This window comes from Tupaia chinensis, unplaced genomic scaffold (genome assembly GCF_000334495.1).
Source record: "Tupaia chinensis unplaced genomic scaffold, TupChi_1.0 Scaffold000415_1, whole genome shotgun sequence".
In the NCBI taxonomy this organism is placed as follows: domain Eukaryota; kingdom Metazoa; phylum Chordata; class Mammalia; order Scandentia; family Tupaiidae; genus Tupaia; species Tupaia belangeri.
The window spans coordinates 2,296,052-2,312,283 of record NW_006159920.1 but is presented as its reverse complement, the minus strand read 5'-3'; the positions used below and the strand labels follow the sequence as shown (position 1 = coordinate 2,312,283).

Below are 16,232 nucleotides of genomic sequence, written 5' to 3'. Positions count from 1 at the left end.
AAAAAAAAAAAAAAAAAAAACCCCCCCCCCCCCTAAAAAGAATAAAAAGAAAAAGAGAAAGAATACCAACGCCTAATCCAGTGCCCGGAATTCAGTGAGTATTCAATAGATAGTAGTAAAAGTGATTGGTTCCCATTGAGCCTCATGACGATCCCCGCGAAGGTACAGATGAAAAAGCAGAGATTTGGCTCCTCCGTGGGGAGCTCTGATTCTGCTGTTTCCAACACAACGCCGTCCTGTGTGTAAGAAACCCTAAAACAGTAGCTCTGGGTATAAAACACACAGTTGTCGGGAAGGCAACGTCCCCTACGGCCCCCGTGCCCTGTGGACCAGGAGGCGTTCAGAGCCCAGGCGGGCGGGCGGGCAGGCTCTCGCCGAGCCGCGCGCAGCCTCTGGGCACGCAGGGCGCGCTCTCCCCGCAGGCCCCTACCTTCGGCGCTCGCTCGCGAAAGGGCTGCCGGCTTCAGGCCACACCGCGCGCCTGGCCTCAGATCCAAGGCAGGGGAGGAGCCGCGGAACCTGGGCGGGCCAGGCGGCACCTGCGAAGAGGGTCAGGAGCCCGTGCGGGACCCGGCTTTGTGAGCCCGGCCCTTCTCCTGGCAACCCCAACGCCGGCTGGGCGCCCGGCAGCCTCCGCCCAGGGTCTCCGCGCCACGTCACAGAGCCTCGCGCCCCGGGGACCTGCGCCCGCGCCCCGCCACCTCCCGCAGCCGGAGTTCTCAGGCTCAGGCGGGGGCGCGGGGCCCAGAGACGGCCGCTGCCTTCCTTCGGGCTCTGCTTCTGGTGGAAGGGCTCGACGCCTGGAGGGCTAGGGGTGGGCCGAGCCCGGGCGCCGAGGGCGGGTAGCAATGCACGGCGGGCCTCGGTAGGGGAGAGCGGAGGGAGCAGCTTCCAGCGCTCTTTCGGTTTGTGGGCAGTGGGCAGGCGAGGAGAGGCCCCTGGAAATGATAGCAGCAAACACTTGCGGTGCCTTTGTGGTGCCAGAAACCTGTTCTAAGTTCCGAAGACGTAGTAACTCATTGTGTCCTTAGCGTCATTCTGTCCTTTGCCTCCTAAGAGGCAGCTGCTATTATTATATCTATTTTTACAGATGAGGGAACCAAGCAGAGTTCTTAAATAATGCCCAAGATGACAGCCAGACAGCGACAGTCAGAACTTTGAACCCAGGCTGCAGGGTCCAGATTCTTAAACTGTAACGCGGAGGAGCTACGGTGGATAGGAAGAGCCCAGATGCCAGGGACAGCAGGGAAAGGAAGAAAATATTCACTTGTACAATCGGGTCACTTTCCTGGTCCCCAACCCCCTTACAGACATAATGCCATCGCCATCCCAGGGTGACTGAAGGTATGTCATTTTGGACATAAAAAGCAGGCTCAAAACTTGATGCGACTTGTCTTGGTCAAATAGCTGGCAGCAGGCCAGATTTGACTCCAGGTCCTCCCATTTTAAGATTTTTTTTTTCTTTAGAGATTTTTGTTATATTGCACGTGTGCGAGCCAGAGAGACAGACAGACAGAAAGCAAGAAGTCACCCCCGCCCTGGAGGTTTGGGGGGAGCCACATCACAATCCCTTCTCCATCCTCCTCTCAGGATCTTGGGCATGCACGCACAGACGCCCAGTATGAGTTTTAAGTCACAGGTTCAGGACTCCAAATGTGGTGGACTATGTGAGAGTCCAGTAACCTAACCATTATGCCATCTACTGGTCCCTTGATTTCGAAGTTTTTTTAATTATTTCATAGGAGAGGTGGAGGAGAAAAAGAGAAGGAGAGAGAGATCGCCAACAGGGTTTTTTTTTTTGAAAGAAATTTTTGCTGTAGGTTGTGTGCGGTCTCCAGAGAGACAGCGAGAAGTCATCCCCCAGGGGGATGGCCATGCCACAGTCCCTTCTCCTCCACTCTCCTCTTGGGATTTTGGGCACGTGGGCATACACGCACCTGACCTGAGTTTCAAGCGGCTGGGTCCTGGACTCCAAGTGTAGTCAGTCATATGAGAGTCCAGCAATGTAACCATTACGCCATCTGTCGGTCCCCACTATCCAAACCCCAGCTCAGCCAGCGAGGATCACATGTACACGGCCACCCAGTGTACACCAGGAGACCTCAGGACCTTCCACACGGCATCGGAATCACAGAGCATTGTGCTAACACCATGCTGCCTTGTGGGAGGCTGTGTACCAGTGAGTTTGTTGAGGTTTTTTAGAAAACAAACAATTACTATGATTGGTTTTCTTCCAAAAACCTGACCTTCAAAACCTTACTCTGATTGGCCACTAAAATCCCTCAAATTTGCATATCCGGAACCTCATGATTGGTCCAAAAACAACCAATCATAACCCACCATTAACAACCAATTACAGCCCACCATTTACAACCAATCACAGCCCACCGTTTACAACCAATCACAGCCCACCATTTACAACCCACCAAAGTGTATATAACCACAATACCTGGCCCACAATAGCCAGATGACACAGACGACCAAAACAACAACAACAACCAAAAAAACAACAACTAAAGAGCCTAAAGAGCTAAAACACCACACAATCTCCAGACAACCCTGAAGATCCTAAAGAGCTGACACTACATCGTCTCCAGATGACTTGGGAGACCCTGAAGAGATGTAACACTACATCGTCTCCAGACAACCCTAAAGAACTGTGACACCGCGTCGTCTCCGTGCTGCTCACAGTAGACGATGTGACACTGCGTCGTCTCTGTGCTGTACCGTGCTGCCCACAATAAACAGACAACACTGTCGTCTCAATGCTATAACACTACGCCACTTGTCCCGGCTCTCACTCCTTCACTCAAAAAACCTATTCGACTGTCCCCCCGGGTCAAGACACCTGGCACCCGAACAGGGACTTGAGTACAAAAAATCCAATGAAGAGCATCTGAGGAAGGGACGGCAGAGAATCGTCCCGAGATAGGACGGCAGAAAATCGTCCGGGAAGGGGACGACGAAAAATCATCCCGAGATAGGACGACAGAAAATTGTCCAGGAAGGGGATGGCAGAGAATCGTCCCGAGAAAGGCTGCAGAGGAAGACGGCAGGAAATCGTCCCAAAAAAAGCCCAGAAAACAACAAAAAATCGTCCCAGTAAATAACAAAGATCACTTACTTATAAGTAATAAGGGTAATAATGAGACAAATAATAACGGTAATAATGGGACAAGAGCTTAGTCAACACAAGCAAGAACTTAGTCAACACAAACAAAAATTTAGTACAAACAAGAGCTTAGTCAGCACAAACTATTCATTCAGGGCTTAAAAGAATCCCGTGCCACTATGGTCAATCTAACCAAAGATTCTAAAACTGAAAAGGAACAGGGAGAGGATCTTATTTTCCTAGATAGTGAGGGAGAAGTTAAAAGCCCTAAAGGCGAGACAAAACCCAAAAAATCCAAAAAGCTAAAAAACAAAAACAACCTTAAGGCTCTACAAGAGCCAATAAAAAATAAGTCAAAAACTGAGTCAGTTTTTTGGACAATGTACTACTGTTTATCATATTTCTATATGGTCTCTACTTAGGATAGTTATGTGTTTATCATCAACCTTATTCCACTACATATGTTTGTGTTGTTACTGATGCAGAGATATAACAAAAGAGTCTACATAGCATATAACATTTTCTACATTGTGAGTTTAATATTATCCATACAAATACCTTTTGTATCACAATTAGAGAAACTAAAAACCAATACAAAGAAACAAAACTAGTTCAAAAATCACATACAATATACTTTGTGACATTCCCTGTTATAAAAACTACAGATCCCCAAAGACAAGTTTGGCGCCGTCACAACAAGTTTATGGTAAAAGAGATTAAGGCGACAGTTGCCCAATACAAAGCTACTACTCCATATACCTTAGCTATAGTTAAAACTATCACCGAGGGCTGGCTTACATCGTCTAATTGACAAACATTAGCCCAAACTATCCTTAAATCTCAAAACTCTCAGCCTTTATGTTCCCCTAACCACAACTATAGCTGCCAACTCCACTGGCTTAGATTATTACGCCAAGTCACTGAGGGTCTTATCTCAGACCAACTAGATTCCCTGACTAAGATGGTTCTTCAAAATAGACAAGGTTTAGATCGCCTCCTGGCAAAACAGGGGGGTCTCTGTCTTGTTTTATAAAAATGCTGCTACTTTTATGCCAACAAGTCTGGCATCACTCGTGACAAAATACATCAACTCCAAAAATCTCTCCAACAACGTTGCCGATGGTCTACTAAAATGGTCTCCTCCCTTTCCTACTCACCCTCTTTGGCCCATTCATTACCTTTTTAATTGTTTACTCACTGGGACCTGTTATATGCAGCCTATCCAGGTCCACTATACTAGATTAGAGATAAAAAACCAACACTCCCATACTAGTCTTGCCTGAGGCACTAAATCAGTTAGCCAAAGACAAATAAAAAAGTCTAATAAACCCAATAACTGTTCAGTCCTTCCACCTAAGACAGGAAGCCCATCATAACTATAAAACTCTCCAATAACGGGTAAGAATAGACTTATGGTTCCATAAATGACTCCAACCTAAGACAGGCACGATTCCCCCAAACCTTTTCCTCATCTCTCAAATTAAAACAGAGAGGGGGGATATGTGGGAGGCTGTGCACCAGCGAGTCTGCCAAGGTTTCTCAGAAAACAAACAATTACCATGATTGGTTCCCTTCCAAAAACCTGGCCTTCAAAACCTTACTCTGATTGGCCACTAAAATCCCTCAAATTTACATATCCAGAACCTCATGATTGGTCCAAAAACAACCAATCATAACCCACCATTAACAACCAATTACAGCCCACCATTTACAACCAATCACGGCCCACCGTTTACAACCAATCACAGCCCACCATTTGCAACCCACCAAAGTGTATATAACCACAATACCTGACCCACAATAGCCAGACAACACAGACGACCAAAACAACAACAACAACCAAAAAAACAACAACTAAAGAGCCTAAAGAGCTAAAACACCACACAATCTCCAGACAACCCTGAAGATCCAAAACTGACACTACATCGTCTCCAAATGACTTGGGAGACCCTAAAGAGCTGTAACACTACATCGTCTCCAGACAACCCTAAAAAACTGTGACACCGCGTCGTCTCCGTGCTGCTCACAGTAGACGACGCGACACTGCGTCGTCTCTGTGCTGTACCGTGCTGCCCACAATAAACAGACGACACTGTCGTCTCAATGCTATAACACTACGCCACTTGTCCCGGCTCTCACTCCTTCACTCAAAAAACCTGTTCAACTGTCCCTCCAGGTCAAGACACTGCCTGATGACCCAGGATTGTTCTTTATAAGTCAAAGAGGGGCTGGCAGGTGGATTATGGTGAAGGGCACTGGGCTCTCACATGGTCTACAATGGTTCTGGAGTCCTGGACCTGGCGGCTTGCTTTCTCACTCTCTCTCTCTTGCTCTGTCCCTCTCTGGTCAAATTAAAATTAAAAAAATTATAAATAAATTTTTATTTTTAAATTAATTTATAAATACAATTAAATAATTTTTTAAAACTACTGGAGGCAAAAAATAAAAATAAAAATATCTTTCTCTGCAGCATCCCTTGTCACTATACAATTTATTTTTTTTAGGTTTTTGCCATAGAGTGTGTGTGTGTGTGTGTGTTTGTGCACTTACTGGTGAGACAGAGAGAGACAGTGAGAGGGAAAATGAGACATCACCCTCAAGGGGGATAGCCACACCACAATCTTTCTCCTCCACCTCCTCTCGGAACTTTGGGCATGTACGCTTATGCACTCAGAGTGATTGTTAAGCCGTCAGGTCTGGGACTTGAACCACAGCTAATCATGTGGGAATCCAGAGCCTTAATCACCACGCCACCTGCTGGCCTCACTTCGCACCATTTTTAAGGTGCCTGTTGCATCATCCAGTCCTTCAGCCCATTTATACAGTAATGTGCATTAGTCTAAATCAATGAGTTAGTTCACCCTCAGCCTTTCAAATGTTTCTCTAGTTGTGAGATGAAAGCTGTTGTCTCTCAAAGCAATTTCAAGCACCAGTGAGCAGGTCTGGGAATTGGGTTTTTGGTTTTTGTTTGCAGAGGGTTTTTCACGGCTCGTTGTCATTCATTTGTAAAGGGCTTACTCTGCTGGCATTTGTCAAAATCCTGCAAGTCCTTGAATACCTGGAGAATCCTGGGTGATCTTGGGATAACCATTTGCCCACAGGCAACATCTGGAAATGAAAAAACCTAACCCCTGGTCATCATCTGCCTCCCTGAGGTCTCTGAAGACCTGGCCATCTGACAGCACGCCTGATTGGTCAGGAGTCTATACCAGACTTCAGAGTGCTGAGCACCCAGACCTCGGGGTGCTCAGACAGGCTCCCACACTGGGTGTGCCGTTGGATGGGAGGTGGGAGTTGGAGGTTTGAGGGTTACAGATGCCTCTTCCAGAAGACAAAGAATGCTCTGACCATCAGAGTCTGTTCTGTGTATGTGCGTGGGAAAAAGATGTGCTGGTCTCGTCTTGCTTTCCCTTAGTGTACATGATAAAAGAGCAATGAAAAATAACGATCGTTGCGCAAAAGAAGGTTTTTGGATTTTTTTTTTTTTTCAGGCAAGGCAGCCAGCTATAGAAAGAAGATGGGGAAAAAAAGGAACTTATACTAAAGTTCCTTTTAGTACAAGTAAATGTAAAAGAGGAATTTTATGATATTATCTAACTAAGGTGATCTAATGTCTGTTTGTGTAGGAGGCTAGGATGAGAGGTATGAGTAACATTATCCTTGACTTATTCAACAAATATAACCAGATATAGCACAGAGAATACAACTTTACAAAGAAATGATCATCAAAGATTTCAAGAAAGTTGCTTCTAAGAGAGAGGCAGAGGTAGGAGGGGGAAGCATGTACGTAAATGTGATTGGATTAGTGGTGGTCTAGCTCTTGGGGTGGGTGGGAGGTTCATCAGTGTTCATTATGTTTCAGAACTTATATGAACTCTTTTAAAAAGTTTATTTTAGGGAGGTGAGGAGATATTAATTTAATATTAATGGTCTAGTCATGTTAGAACTCTACTGCCCCCATCTCTCATGGCTAGGAAGGCATGCCACCATGCCTGGCCTCTTTAGGTTGGGCCAGGAACTGAACCTGGGCCTTCATGTGATCCCAAGCTCAGAGAAGCAGCATCTTAGCCCCATTTGCCACCATAGCAGAGCTCCTACATAGACTTTAAAACTATGTTTCAAAGAGCATTGCATAGGGGCCCACAGATGGGATTGGGTTTAAAGTGCTGGACTCCCCACATGGCTGATCATGGTTCGAGTCCCAGATCTGATAGCTTGAAAATCATGCCAGGTGCGTGTGTGTGTGTGTGTGTGTGTGTGTGTGTGTGCCCAAAATCTCAAGAGGAGAATGAAAGAGAAGGAATTGCAGCATGGCCATTCCCCTTGGGGATGCGGGGTGATTTCTCACTTTCTCTCTCTTTCTCCCTTTCTGGCAAGGCATGCACCCTATGGCAAAAAAACTGAAAAAAGGTATTGTATAAACAACAACTTTTTTAAAGGTCATGTTTACTCACCAGAGAATAGAAAGTGAGAAATCAGCCCCCAGGCGGGATGGCCATGTACAATCTCTTCTACTTTCTCTTGGGATCCTGGGCATGCATGGACATGTGCCCAGTGTGATTTTCAAGCCCCTGGGTCCGGGATTTGAATCATGAAATCAGCTATGAAGGATCTAGCTGCATTAATCTCCATGCCACCTGCTGGTCCAGCATAAAAATCTCCTTATAAAAACCCATCAAATAGTCCATACTGTTTCCTTCTACTTATTTGTAAAATTAAGAATTAGCTTGTGGCCAGCAGGGGACATAGTGGTTATGTCGCTGGACTACCACATGTCCAACCACAGTTTGAGTCCCAGACCCAGTGATTTGAAAATCCACTGGGTGTGGGTGTGTGCTTGCATGTCTAAGATCCCAAGAGAAGAAAGGATTGTGGTGTGGCCATCCCCTCTGGGGGGTGTGTGTGTGATTTCTCACTTTCTGTCTCTCTGTCTCTCTCTGTCTTTCTGGTGAGCGCATGTGTCCTATAGCAAAAACCTCTCCAATAAAAAAGAGAGAAAAGAAAAAAAGAATTAATTGTATCCTTTCTCATTTTCTCATTTCATTTCCCCTTCTCTACTTGATCATTCCCATCAGCATACAAATATGCACTAATATCTCCCATCATACACCCCTCCTGCTCTTCCCTATTTCTCTGCTCCCCTTTATTGCAAAATTCTTTAAAAGATTTGTATATATGTGCCATCTCTAATTTCTGCCTTCTCGAACTCTCTTGAACCTACTCAAATCAGGTTTTCATTCCCACTCCTTTGAAACTACTCTTGTCAAGGTTTCTTTTTTATTTTTTTGAATTATTTTTTATTTAACTTTATTTATTATTATTATTATCATTATTATTTTCCAGTTTGATCAGAGAGACACAGAGAGAGAGAGGAAGTGAGAAAGCAAGCCACCAGGTCCGAGACTTGAACCGTGGTCGGCCATGTGGGAGTCCAGCGCCCTTTACCACCATGCCACTTGCCAGCCCCCAAGGTTTCTAATGACATGTTAAACTAACTGTCTCATCCTTGAAACGCTTTCCTTGAGATCCAGGACATTACAGTCTCCTGGATTTTCTCTTCCCTCATTGCCTTTCCTCTCAGTCACTTTTGCTTGTCCTTCTTCTTCTCCCTCATATATACCTTAATCTTGGAGTGCCCCGGATGTATCCTAAGGATTCTTGTGTATTCACATTCATTCCCTTTTTTATCTCATGTTTTGGATATCAGATTTGTGTCTGTAGTGCTAATTCTTCCCTAAGCTCCATTTTAAGTTACCAACTGTCTTGACACCACTGGGTGTCTAAGAGGCTTTTCAAATACATATTTCCCAGTAGTCCTCTCCAGACCAGCTCCTCCAGTCTTTCTTGTGTCAGCAAGCAGCAACTGGTCCTTTTCAGTTTGTTTTTTTTTTTTTTTGGAGAGATTTTCGCTATAGGGCGCATGCGCTCGCCAGACAGACAGAGAGAGACAGAGAGACAGAAAGCGAGAAATCACCCCCCAGGGGGGATGGCCACGCCGCAATCCCTTCTCCTCCATCCTCCTCTCAGGATCTTGGGCACGCACACACACACACCCGGCGTGAGTTTAAGCCACCGGGTCTGGGACGCGAACCGTGGTTGACTACGTGGGAGTCCAGCGACATAGCCATTACACTAACTGCTGGTCCCGGTCCTTTTAATTTTTAATTGGCATTATCCTTGGTTTCTTTTTCTATCATCGTGTATCCGATCAGAGCAAATGCTCTTGGCTCTATCTTCAAAAGGCATTCAGAATCTGGACTTTCTCTGCATCCTATCATTATGGCCTGAGCAAATCTCAGACCCGGACCACTGCAGTGGCTTGCTAATCCATCTCCCTGTTCCCATTCTTGCCTTCCTGTGATCTATTCTCAACACAGCTACTGGAGCATCCTTTGAAAATAGAAGACCGGTCATGTTACTTCGGAGCCCTTGGTGGCTCCCACTTTACTCAAAATAAAGGTCAAAGTGATCTATAAGGTGCTAAACTCTCTAAACCCATCATATTCCCCTGTCTTTATTCCTCACTTATCTCCAGCCACACTGGGCAGCTGACTATTCCTCAGAAAGGCCAGGCCCACTCCTGCCCCAGGACCTTTGCACTTGCACTTCTTCTACCATGATTTCCTCAGCTCTCCATGTGGTCCACTCTGCTCAGCTCCTCTAAGTTTGTATCCAGATGTCACCTTCTGAGGGAGCTTTGTCTGACTGCTCTATTTAAAATCGAACATCATTATCCCTTCCACCTCCTTTTTTGCTTTGCTATCACCAGGGCAGGTACACCAGGGGGCAGGAATTTTAGGGCCTGTCTTAGAATTCTGTCTAGGATAAATGCTTCTTTGTGAGGGAAAAAGCTCTGAAGACAGAGTTAGAACCACTGAGGTGAGGAGCACTCCTAGCCAGCTGTTGTGGTCCCGGGTCTCCTCCTCTTCCTGTGGCCTCCGTGTATAAGCGTATCTTCAGAACCCTTGAAGACAACACCTCCTCTAACCACTCTCTTATGAAGAACAAGTCATTTATTTCACATAAGTAAAAATGAAATGTCCCTGTAATCACAGGCTACTTCTTTAAGGCCTTGAGTGATTAAAAAAAGAACATTACCCATGGGCAGTGTGCAGGAGGTGAACAAGGCTCCTCGGTCTTGACACTCCTGTCCTCTGTGGCTGTTTTGACTCTCCTCAGAACTGCCCCCTGACTTTCTGGCACCCGTGTATACATTAGGAAAAGGTGGTTCCTTGGGGACAATGTAGCCCCTTGGGCATATGGCCTGGCAAGTAGGGCAGGCACTGGACTTCAGCCCACTTTCGCCCCTCAGGAAACCGCATGGTTTTCCTGCCTCCGGAGCCTTCTATTTCTAGCCCACATTATTCATCTTCTAAATATGCACAACACTCACTTTCCTCCCCCCCGAAGAAAGAAAGAAGAAAGAAAACTTCAGTCCTTGTTTCTTTTCTACCTTCTTTTAAAAATTCCTACCTTCCTTTGGAGAAAAGTTCTCCAGCTATCTCTCTGCATGGATGACTCAATCTAGTCCCGACCTCCCTTCTCAACTTGGTCCCTTGTCTACATGCTCTGAATTCTCTTCACATAAGTTCACAAAAGACACATCAAGGCCAGCCTCAGACATTCCTAGTGGAGGCATCTTTCTCCCTGTTATCCCACTACAGCTCTAAAAATCACCTCAACCGCTCCTTCGCCACTCCTCACACAGCCCCACTGCTCCTCATCCATCAGGTCTGTGCCATTTGTCCTCTTGCCAGGCTCCCTGCTCACATTGACCTAAGCCTTAGCTTCTCCTGTCTGCACTGTGCCTCAACAATTTTCTGATCACAATGTCCTTCCTTTCTTCCCCTCCTAGTTCTCACCACTTTTTCCCACTCAGGGGACACTTGGCAATGTTTGATGCCATTTTTGGGAATTGGTTGTGATCATGCTAATGGCTAGTAGCTTATCATGGGTAGAGACCAGGATACTGGTAAACATCCTACAGAGCATAGGACAGTTCCCCCAAACAAAGCATTAACCCACCCAAAATGTTATTCTGAGATGGACAAACCTTGATATATGTCCATTTCTCTCTGAATGTTGCAGCCTAACTCAAGAAAATGTGCTATGCACAGTAGCCTCCTTGCTAAAAAAATAATTCCTACCTCCTACATGCACATGTCTACCTCTGCCTAAGTGGGTGATTCCCTCTTTTCTACAAGTCTCATATTCTTCTTAGGGCCATAGCAAGACTTCTAGCTGGTGTAATGTAGTCTCTATTTGCCCCTTCATGTCCACATGTGAGTCTACTCCATCCTGGTCTATATCCCAGCATTGCATTTGGTTGGGTTTGGCTAATGAGAGGCATGAACAGGGGGTCAGAGATTGGACATCTCACTCCAAACTCCTAGTCTGACTTACTGCCTTGCTTCCCCAGCCCCAGCTCTTGTCCAGCATCCCCTCTTCCATGGCACCAGTTCTCATGGGACTCCAGTACCACCCTTCCCTCCTTTGCCCTTTTAGGCTTGGAAATAATACCAGCTCCCCACTGTTGCTAGACCCCGAGTTCACCACTGTGACTAGTCTATTTTCTTCTACCTACTTCTCAGTAAATATTTCTTTAGTTAAAATCTCCTGAGTGTGCCATCTGCTTTCAGCTGGATCCTCAATGAGGATCACTTGAGGATTCTCTTGACTCTAATGCCAAACTTACGGTCAAGACCACTCCCGTTCAGCATGTGTGCTGGATAATGCTGCGGTCCATTTACATTTAGTATTTGCTGCATTTTCCAACCACACTGCAAACCCCCATGGGTCAGGCCATTGACTATGTCCTTTGTGCTCTTGTAGCATAATGCCATGATCAATACGTATTTACCAGTGAGGATAATGATAAAAGTATCAAAAAGTTCCCTGATTTCAGTTTATCCATACATCAAATGTAAATTAGTTTTTAGAGCTACTTATTTCTTCCATGAATATGAGAGAGAGAGAAAGAGAGAGACCATCCCCCGCAGGGCCCCAGTGCTATGATTCACCCCCAACCTCAGCCAGCCTTGTATCATAGGCAACCACATACCGGCATACTCAGGTCTCCTGAAGCAGAACTGGAACCCTTCCATGTGGGTCAGCCCTGCAAGAGGGTCAAGTTCTACTACTACATCAATATACGGCTCCAGTTTTGTTTTGTTTTGCTTTTTCTCTGTATCACAGTTATTTAAGGTGATTTGAACTCAGTAACTTTCCATGATATTTCAAAATTGAATGAGGCACGGGCTTTGTGACTTGAGTTGGGCTGTTCGGATGTTTTGTTTTGCTTACTTCCTGATTCTTGATGCCATTTTATGTATTCGTGGCTACTGAATAAGGACCTGAAGGAAAATTGGGGGTTTCTGCACTCAGTTCCTTTCTTGAAACCAATATTCTCTTCCTTCAAAAACCTTTCTAAAACAAACAAACAAACAAACAAACAAAAAACCTTTCTGGATTATTCTATTGCTTGTCTGGTTTGTAGGGAACTAATGCTCTATGTGCATCCCAAGCCTGCTGCTGCATTGTGCCCAAACATGTGCTTAATAAATGCCTTTTTGTCCTATGATTCACTTCAATGAATTTTTACTTAAATATTTAATGATGTAAAAATTGGTGTAAGTGCCTCCTTAGGGAATCTTGGGAAAGTACAGGGATGTAATCAAATAGTTTGCAAATTGTACTTATTTATTTATAAATCTAATTTGAAAAAGAAGGACCAGAGTTATGAAAGGGGATGTTCAATTTCACAGAAATCTTATCCCAAGAAATGAGCAGTAATCATGGCTAAGAAAATGGGGGAAATGCCAAGTCATTTTCTAGAGTTATTCCTTCTTATTCTTTTGGTGTTATAATGGTCATTTGTGTGGGCAATTTCCAAAGCTCTTTTTCCTGCTCTCTGCTAATTCCATCTTCATCTGCCTAATTCTGCTAGGGGTTTCAGTTTAACCTTATGACTGTGGTTATCTTCATGCCAAAAGCCCACACCCAAATTCTGTTTCCTCCATACCAGAATGATGGAGATGAAAGAGGTCCAGCATTTTGGCTCACAATACACCTTAATGATTTCAAGGGAGGCCTTGGAAAGTGTGAAACTGGTATAAGTTAAGTGACCAGGATCACATTATGATTTTCATAGACCCTGGACACTTTTGTCTTCTTGGGCCCCTTCCTGCATTAAAAATAGAAAAACTTACACTTTATGACTGTGTTGGTGGTCATAAAACAATGAAAAATACATCAACATTATATATTAAGACATTTTGGAGGCTAGTAGGTGGTATGGAGGTTAAGGCAGTTGAATCCCATAAGGCAAAGTTCTGCAGTTCAAGTCCCAGACTGGTGGCTTAGAAATTACACCAGATGTGTGTGCATGCGTACCCCAAATCCCAAGAGGAGTATGGAGGAGAAGGGATTGTGGCATGGCCATTCCTTTTAAGGGCGAGTTCTCATTTCATCTCTTTTTCTCTCCCTATCTGTGTCTTTCTCTAGCAAACACACATGTTTTCACTGTAGAAAAAAAAAAAAAAACAACATTTCTGTGGATGCCTAAAAGTATTTTGGCCCCTGTGCCTAGTGAATGAGTTGGTCTTCAAGTGAGCAATGGGAAAAGAAGGCAGCCTAATTCCTTTTTCAAGGTCCAAAGACACAGACTCCAATTTGTTCTCAATAATGCCTGAGCTGGGAGGTTATGGCCTTAAATAAAATGAATGAACATTCTTCTTCTGAGACCTTCGAGGGAACATGGAAAGGTGAGCAGCTGTGGACTACACTTGCCACTTCCCAGATATGGGCTGCTGATCTCTTCACTGTGTCGTAGAATGACATCGACTCTTCCACATGCACTCTACTCTGGTAGGATCCAGGGTGATTGGCCCATTTCACAGATGGGGAGCCTAATGCATGGTAGAATAAACCAGGGTTGTTTGCTCTTCTGTAGCTGATAAGGCTTCTAATGCCATATGGCTTTCCTCACAGAAAAAAAAAAAAGATATTTAAATATTTTTTTCTGACTATAAAAAGTAATACTGATTTATTGTGAACTTTTGGGAACTACTATGAGAAGTAGAGAGATTAAAAACAAACGACAACTCCCACTGCCCATTCCTTCATAATAGTACAAATGGGGACCATCAGTGGACAGGACTATTCGAGCTCCCAGAAGCCAGCCCAGCAATCTCTGTCACTGTTGTTTCTGCCTGATGTCTCCCTCAAATGCAAAATGGCTATATTTTACTACAAAACCCTTCCTTCAAATGCTTATAGACTACAATTACTGGAAAAGGTAGATTGCAACATTTATGTGTGTATGATCTTAGTTGTATAGAAACATACATGAAAAATTGAAGGAGAAAATAGGTAACTAAGTCAACAGTGGTATTATTTGTTCTTCCACATTGGAAGCTCCTGTGTGGGTGAGGGGCAGTTTTTTGGGGAGGTGGTAGCTTTTCAGTACCACATAAACCCTCCCCAAACACAATCTCCTCATCTTCCTATGAATAACTCTGTTCCTGTTTATACTCCTAAAAAGAGGGTAAGAGTGACCCCCCCATGGCTAAACTCCAAGCCTTTGGAGGTTCTTGTCTTCTCTCATCCCCTTCTCCCTGTGTCCACCTATGAAACAGCAATTTCTGCAGGCTCCTATTTGTATTCAAGGCTGGCAGTGGGTTTTCCCAGCTATCCTCTTGGGAACATGATTCTATTCTCTACATAAAAGCAAAGATACAATTAAAGCTATGCATCAGAGAGCAATCAAGAGGACTAACAACTCCACAATACTATGGAGAGGAGGCTTCTGAACAAGGTCAGTTACTGCAAGCAGCCTTTCTTCACTGTCGCCACAAATGCAGGAGAGCAGCTCCTGCTGCCTGGGTAGCCACTCCAGTCTAGCTCATTCCAGAGAGACAGGGATCTGCAGACAAGACTTCTTGTCTTCCTCAGTGGCCTGCCTAGGTCAGTGTCTTATAAGGCTTCCCTTAGAGCCTACTTAAATCTGGCCTGGGATCATCCTATGTCTGTTTTCCTTGATGAAGACATGGAGAACAATGCCTTATCGGTCTCCATCTGATAACCTTCCAAAGTTTGATGCTGGATTTCTTCTAAAGTGTCTATGTATAATACCAGATTAAGAAACTCTGAGTCTAAATTGTACCTTCAGTAATTCAACAGATAATTGTTTGAACACTTACTGTATGTGCCACGCAGGAAATAAAATAGTCAAAGGGAACACAGACTGACCCAGACAGAGGTCATCGGCATTAGCCGCTACATTCAAATGCCCTAAATCTTCTAGTTTTAAGTTTTTTATTTACTTCTTTCTTTTTAAATAATTATTTATTTAATTTTATCATTATTTTCAATTGCTACAGGGCATATGTGCTCACCAGAGAGCGAGAAAGACAGAGAAAATAAGTCTCCAGGTCCAGGACTTGAACTGTGGTTGGCCATATGAGAGTCCAGCACCTTAACCACCATGCCTCCTGCTGGCCCCTATTTATTTACTTCTTTCTGGGGCAGGGGGAGAGAAGCACTCCCAATAGTGTCTTTATGCCATGATCCACCCCAAGTTTCAGTTAAACAAGATCATGGGTCACATACTTGGCATACACAGGTAGGTCCTAGGACTTGAACCCAGGGCCTTCCCTGTGGATACAGTTACATTACCACTGTGCCACTACCTGGCCTCCATTTTAGACTTTAAAATGAGCTTCAAAGTCAGATAAATAGGTCGAAATCCGTTTTTTGGTCATTTACTGCTTATGTTACCTAGGGCAAGCTGCTCACTTGTGTGAGTGTCATCACAAACAAGAATAATAATAACCATTTTTGAGACTGTGGGATAAATATAATCATTTTAGCAATGTACAATTTCTAAAGTAGAAGGCATTTTGTAAATGTTGCTCCTTTATGCAGACTTTATAATGATTTGGTGATAGGACATCAGAGATATTTGGTATAATGTGACGTCGGTTTTTTTAATTTAAAAATGTGAATTTTGGCTTTGCAGATGCCACTATCCAACCATCCACTGCCAGCCATGGTCAACTCCACTGTGTTCTTGACATTGTCATCAATGGTGAGCCCTGAGGCCATGTCTCCTTCAAGCTGT

General features: G+C 44.5%; 2 protein-coding genes across 2 annotated transcripts in view; one reads left to right on the top strand and one right to left on the bottom strand.

Annotated features, from left to right (window-relative positions):
• Positions 1 to 611, bottom strand: part of ROPN1 (rhophilin associated tail protein 1) — a 35,230-nt gene extending 34,619 nt beyond the window's left edge. Inside the window, exon 1 of the mRNA XM_006154566.3 lies at positions 431 to 611. The gene's annotated coding sequence lies outside the window, so the exon portion shown is untranslated. The remainder of the gene's footprint in view (positions 1 to 430) is intronic.
• LOC102489788 (translation initiation factor IF-2-like) lies at positions 145 to 1,384 on the top strand. The gene is made up of 3 exons (XM_006154595.1): positions 145 to 242; positions 286 to 865; positions 1,091 to 1,384. Exons 1-3 carry the CDS (start codon positions 145 to 147, stop codon positions 1,118 to 1,120), a joined length of 708 nt encoding a protein of 235 aa, XP_006154657.1. The 3' UTR covers positions 1,121 to 1,384.
• Positions 1,385 to 16,232: the final 14,848 nt, after the last annotated feature.

Excerpts from the sequence above, each read along its gene's own strand:
- LOC102489788 (XM_006154595.1), top strand. The coding sequence starts at position 145 with ATGACGATCCCCGCGAAGGTACAGATGAAAAAGCAGAGATTTGGCTCC. Across the intron at positions 243-285 it reads AACACAACGCCGTCCTGTGT|TTGTCGGGAAGGCAACGTCC; the intron begins GTAAGAAACCCT and ends TAAAACACACAG. Across the intron at positions 866-1,090 it reads GCAATGCACGGCGGGCCTCG|ATGAGGGAACCAAGCAGAGT; the intron begins GTAGGGGAGAGC and ends CTATTTTTACAG.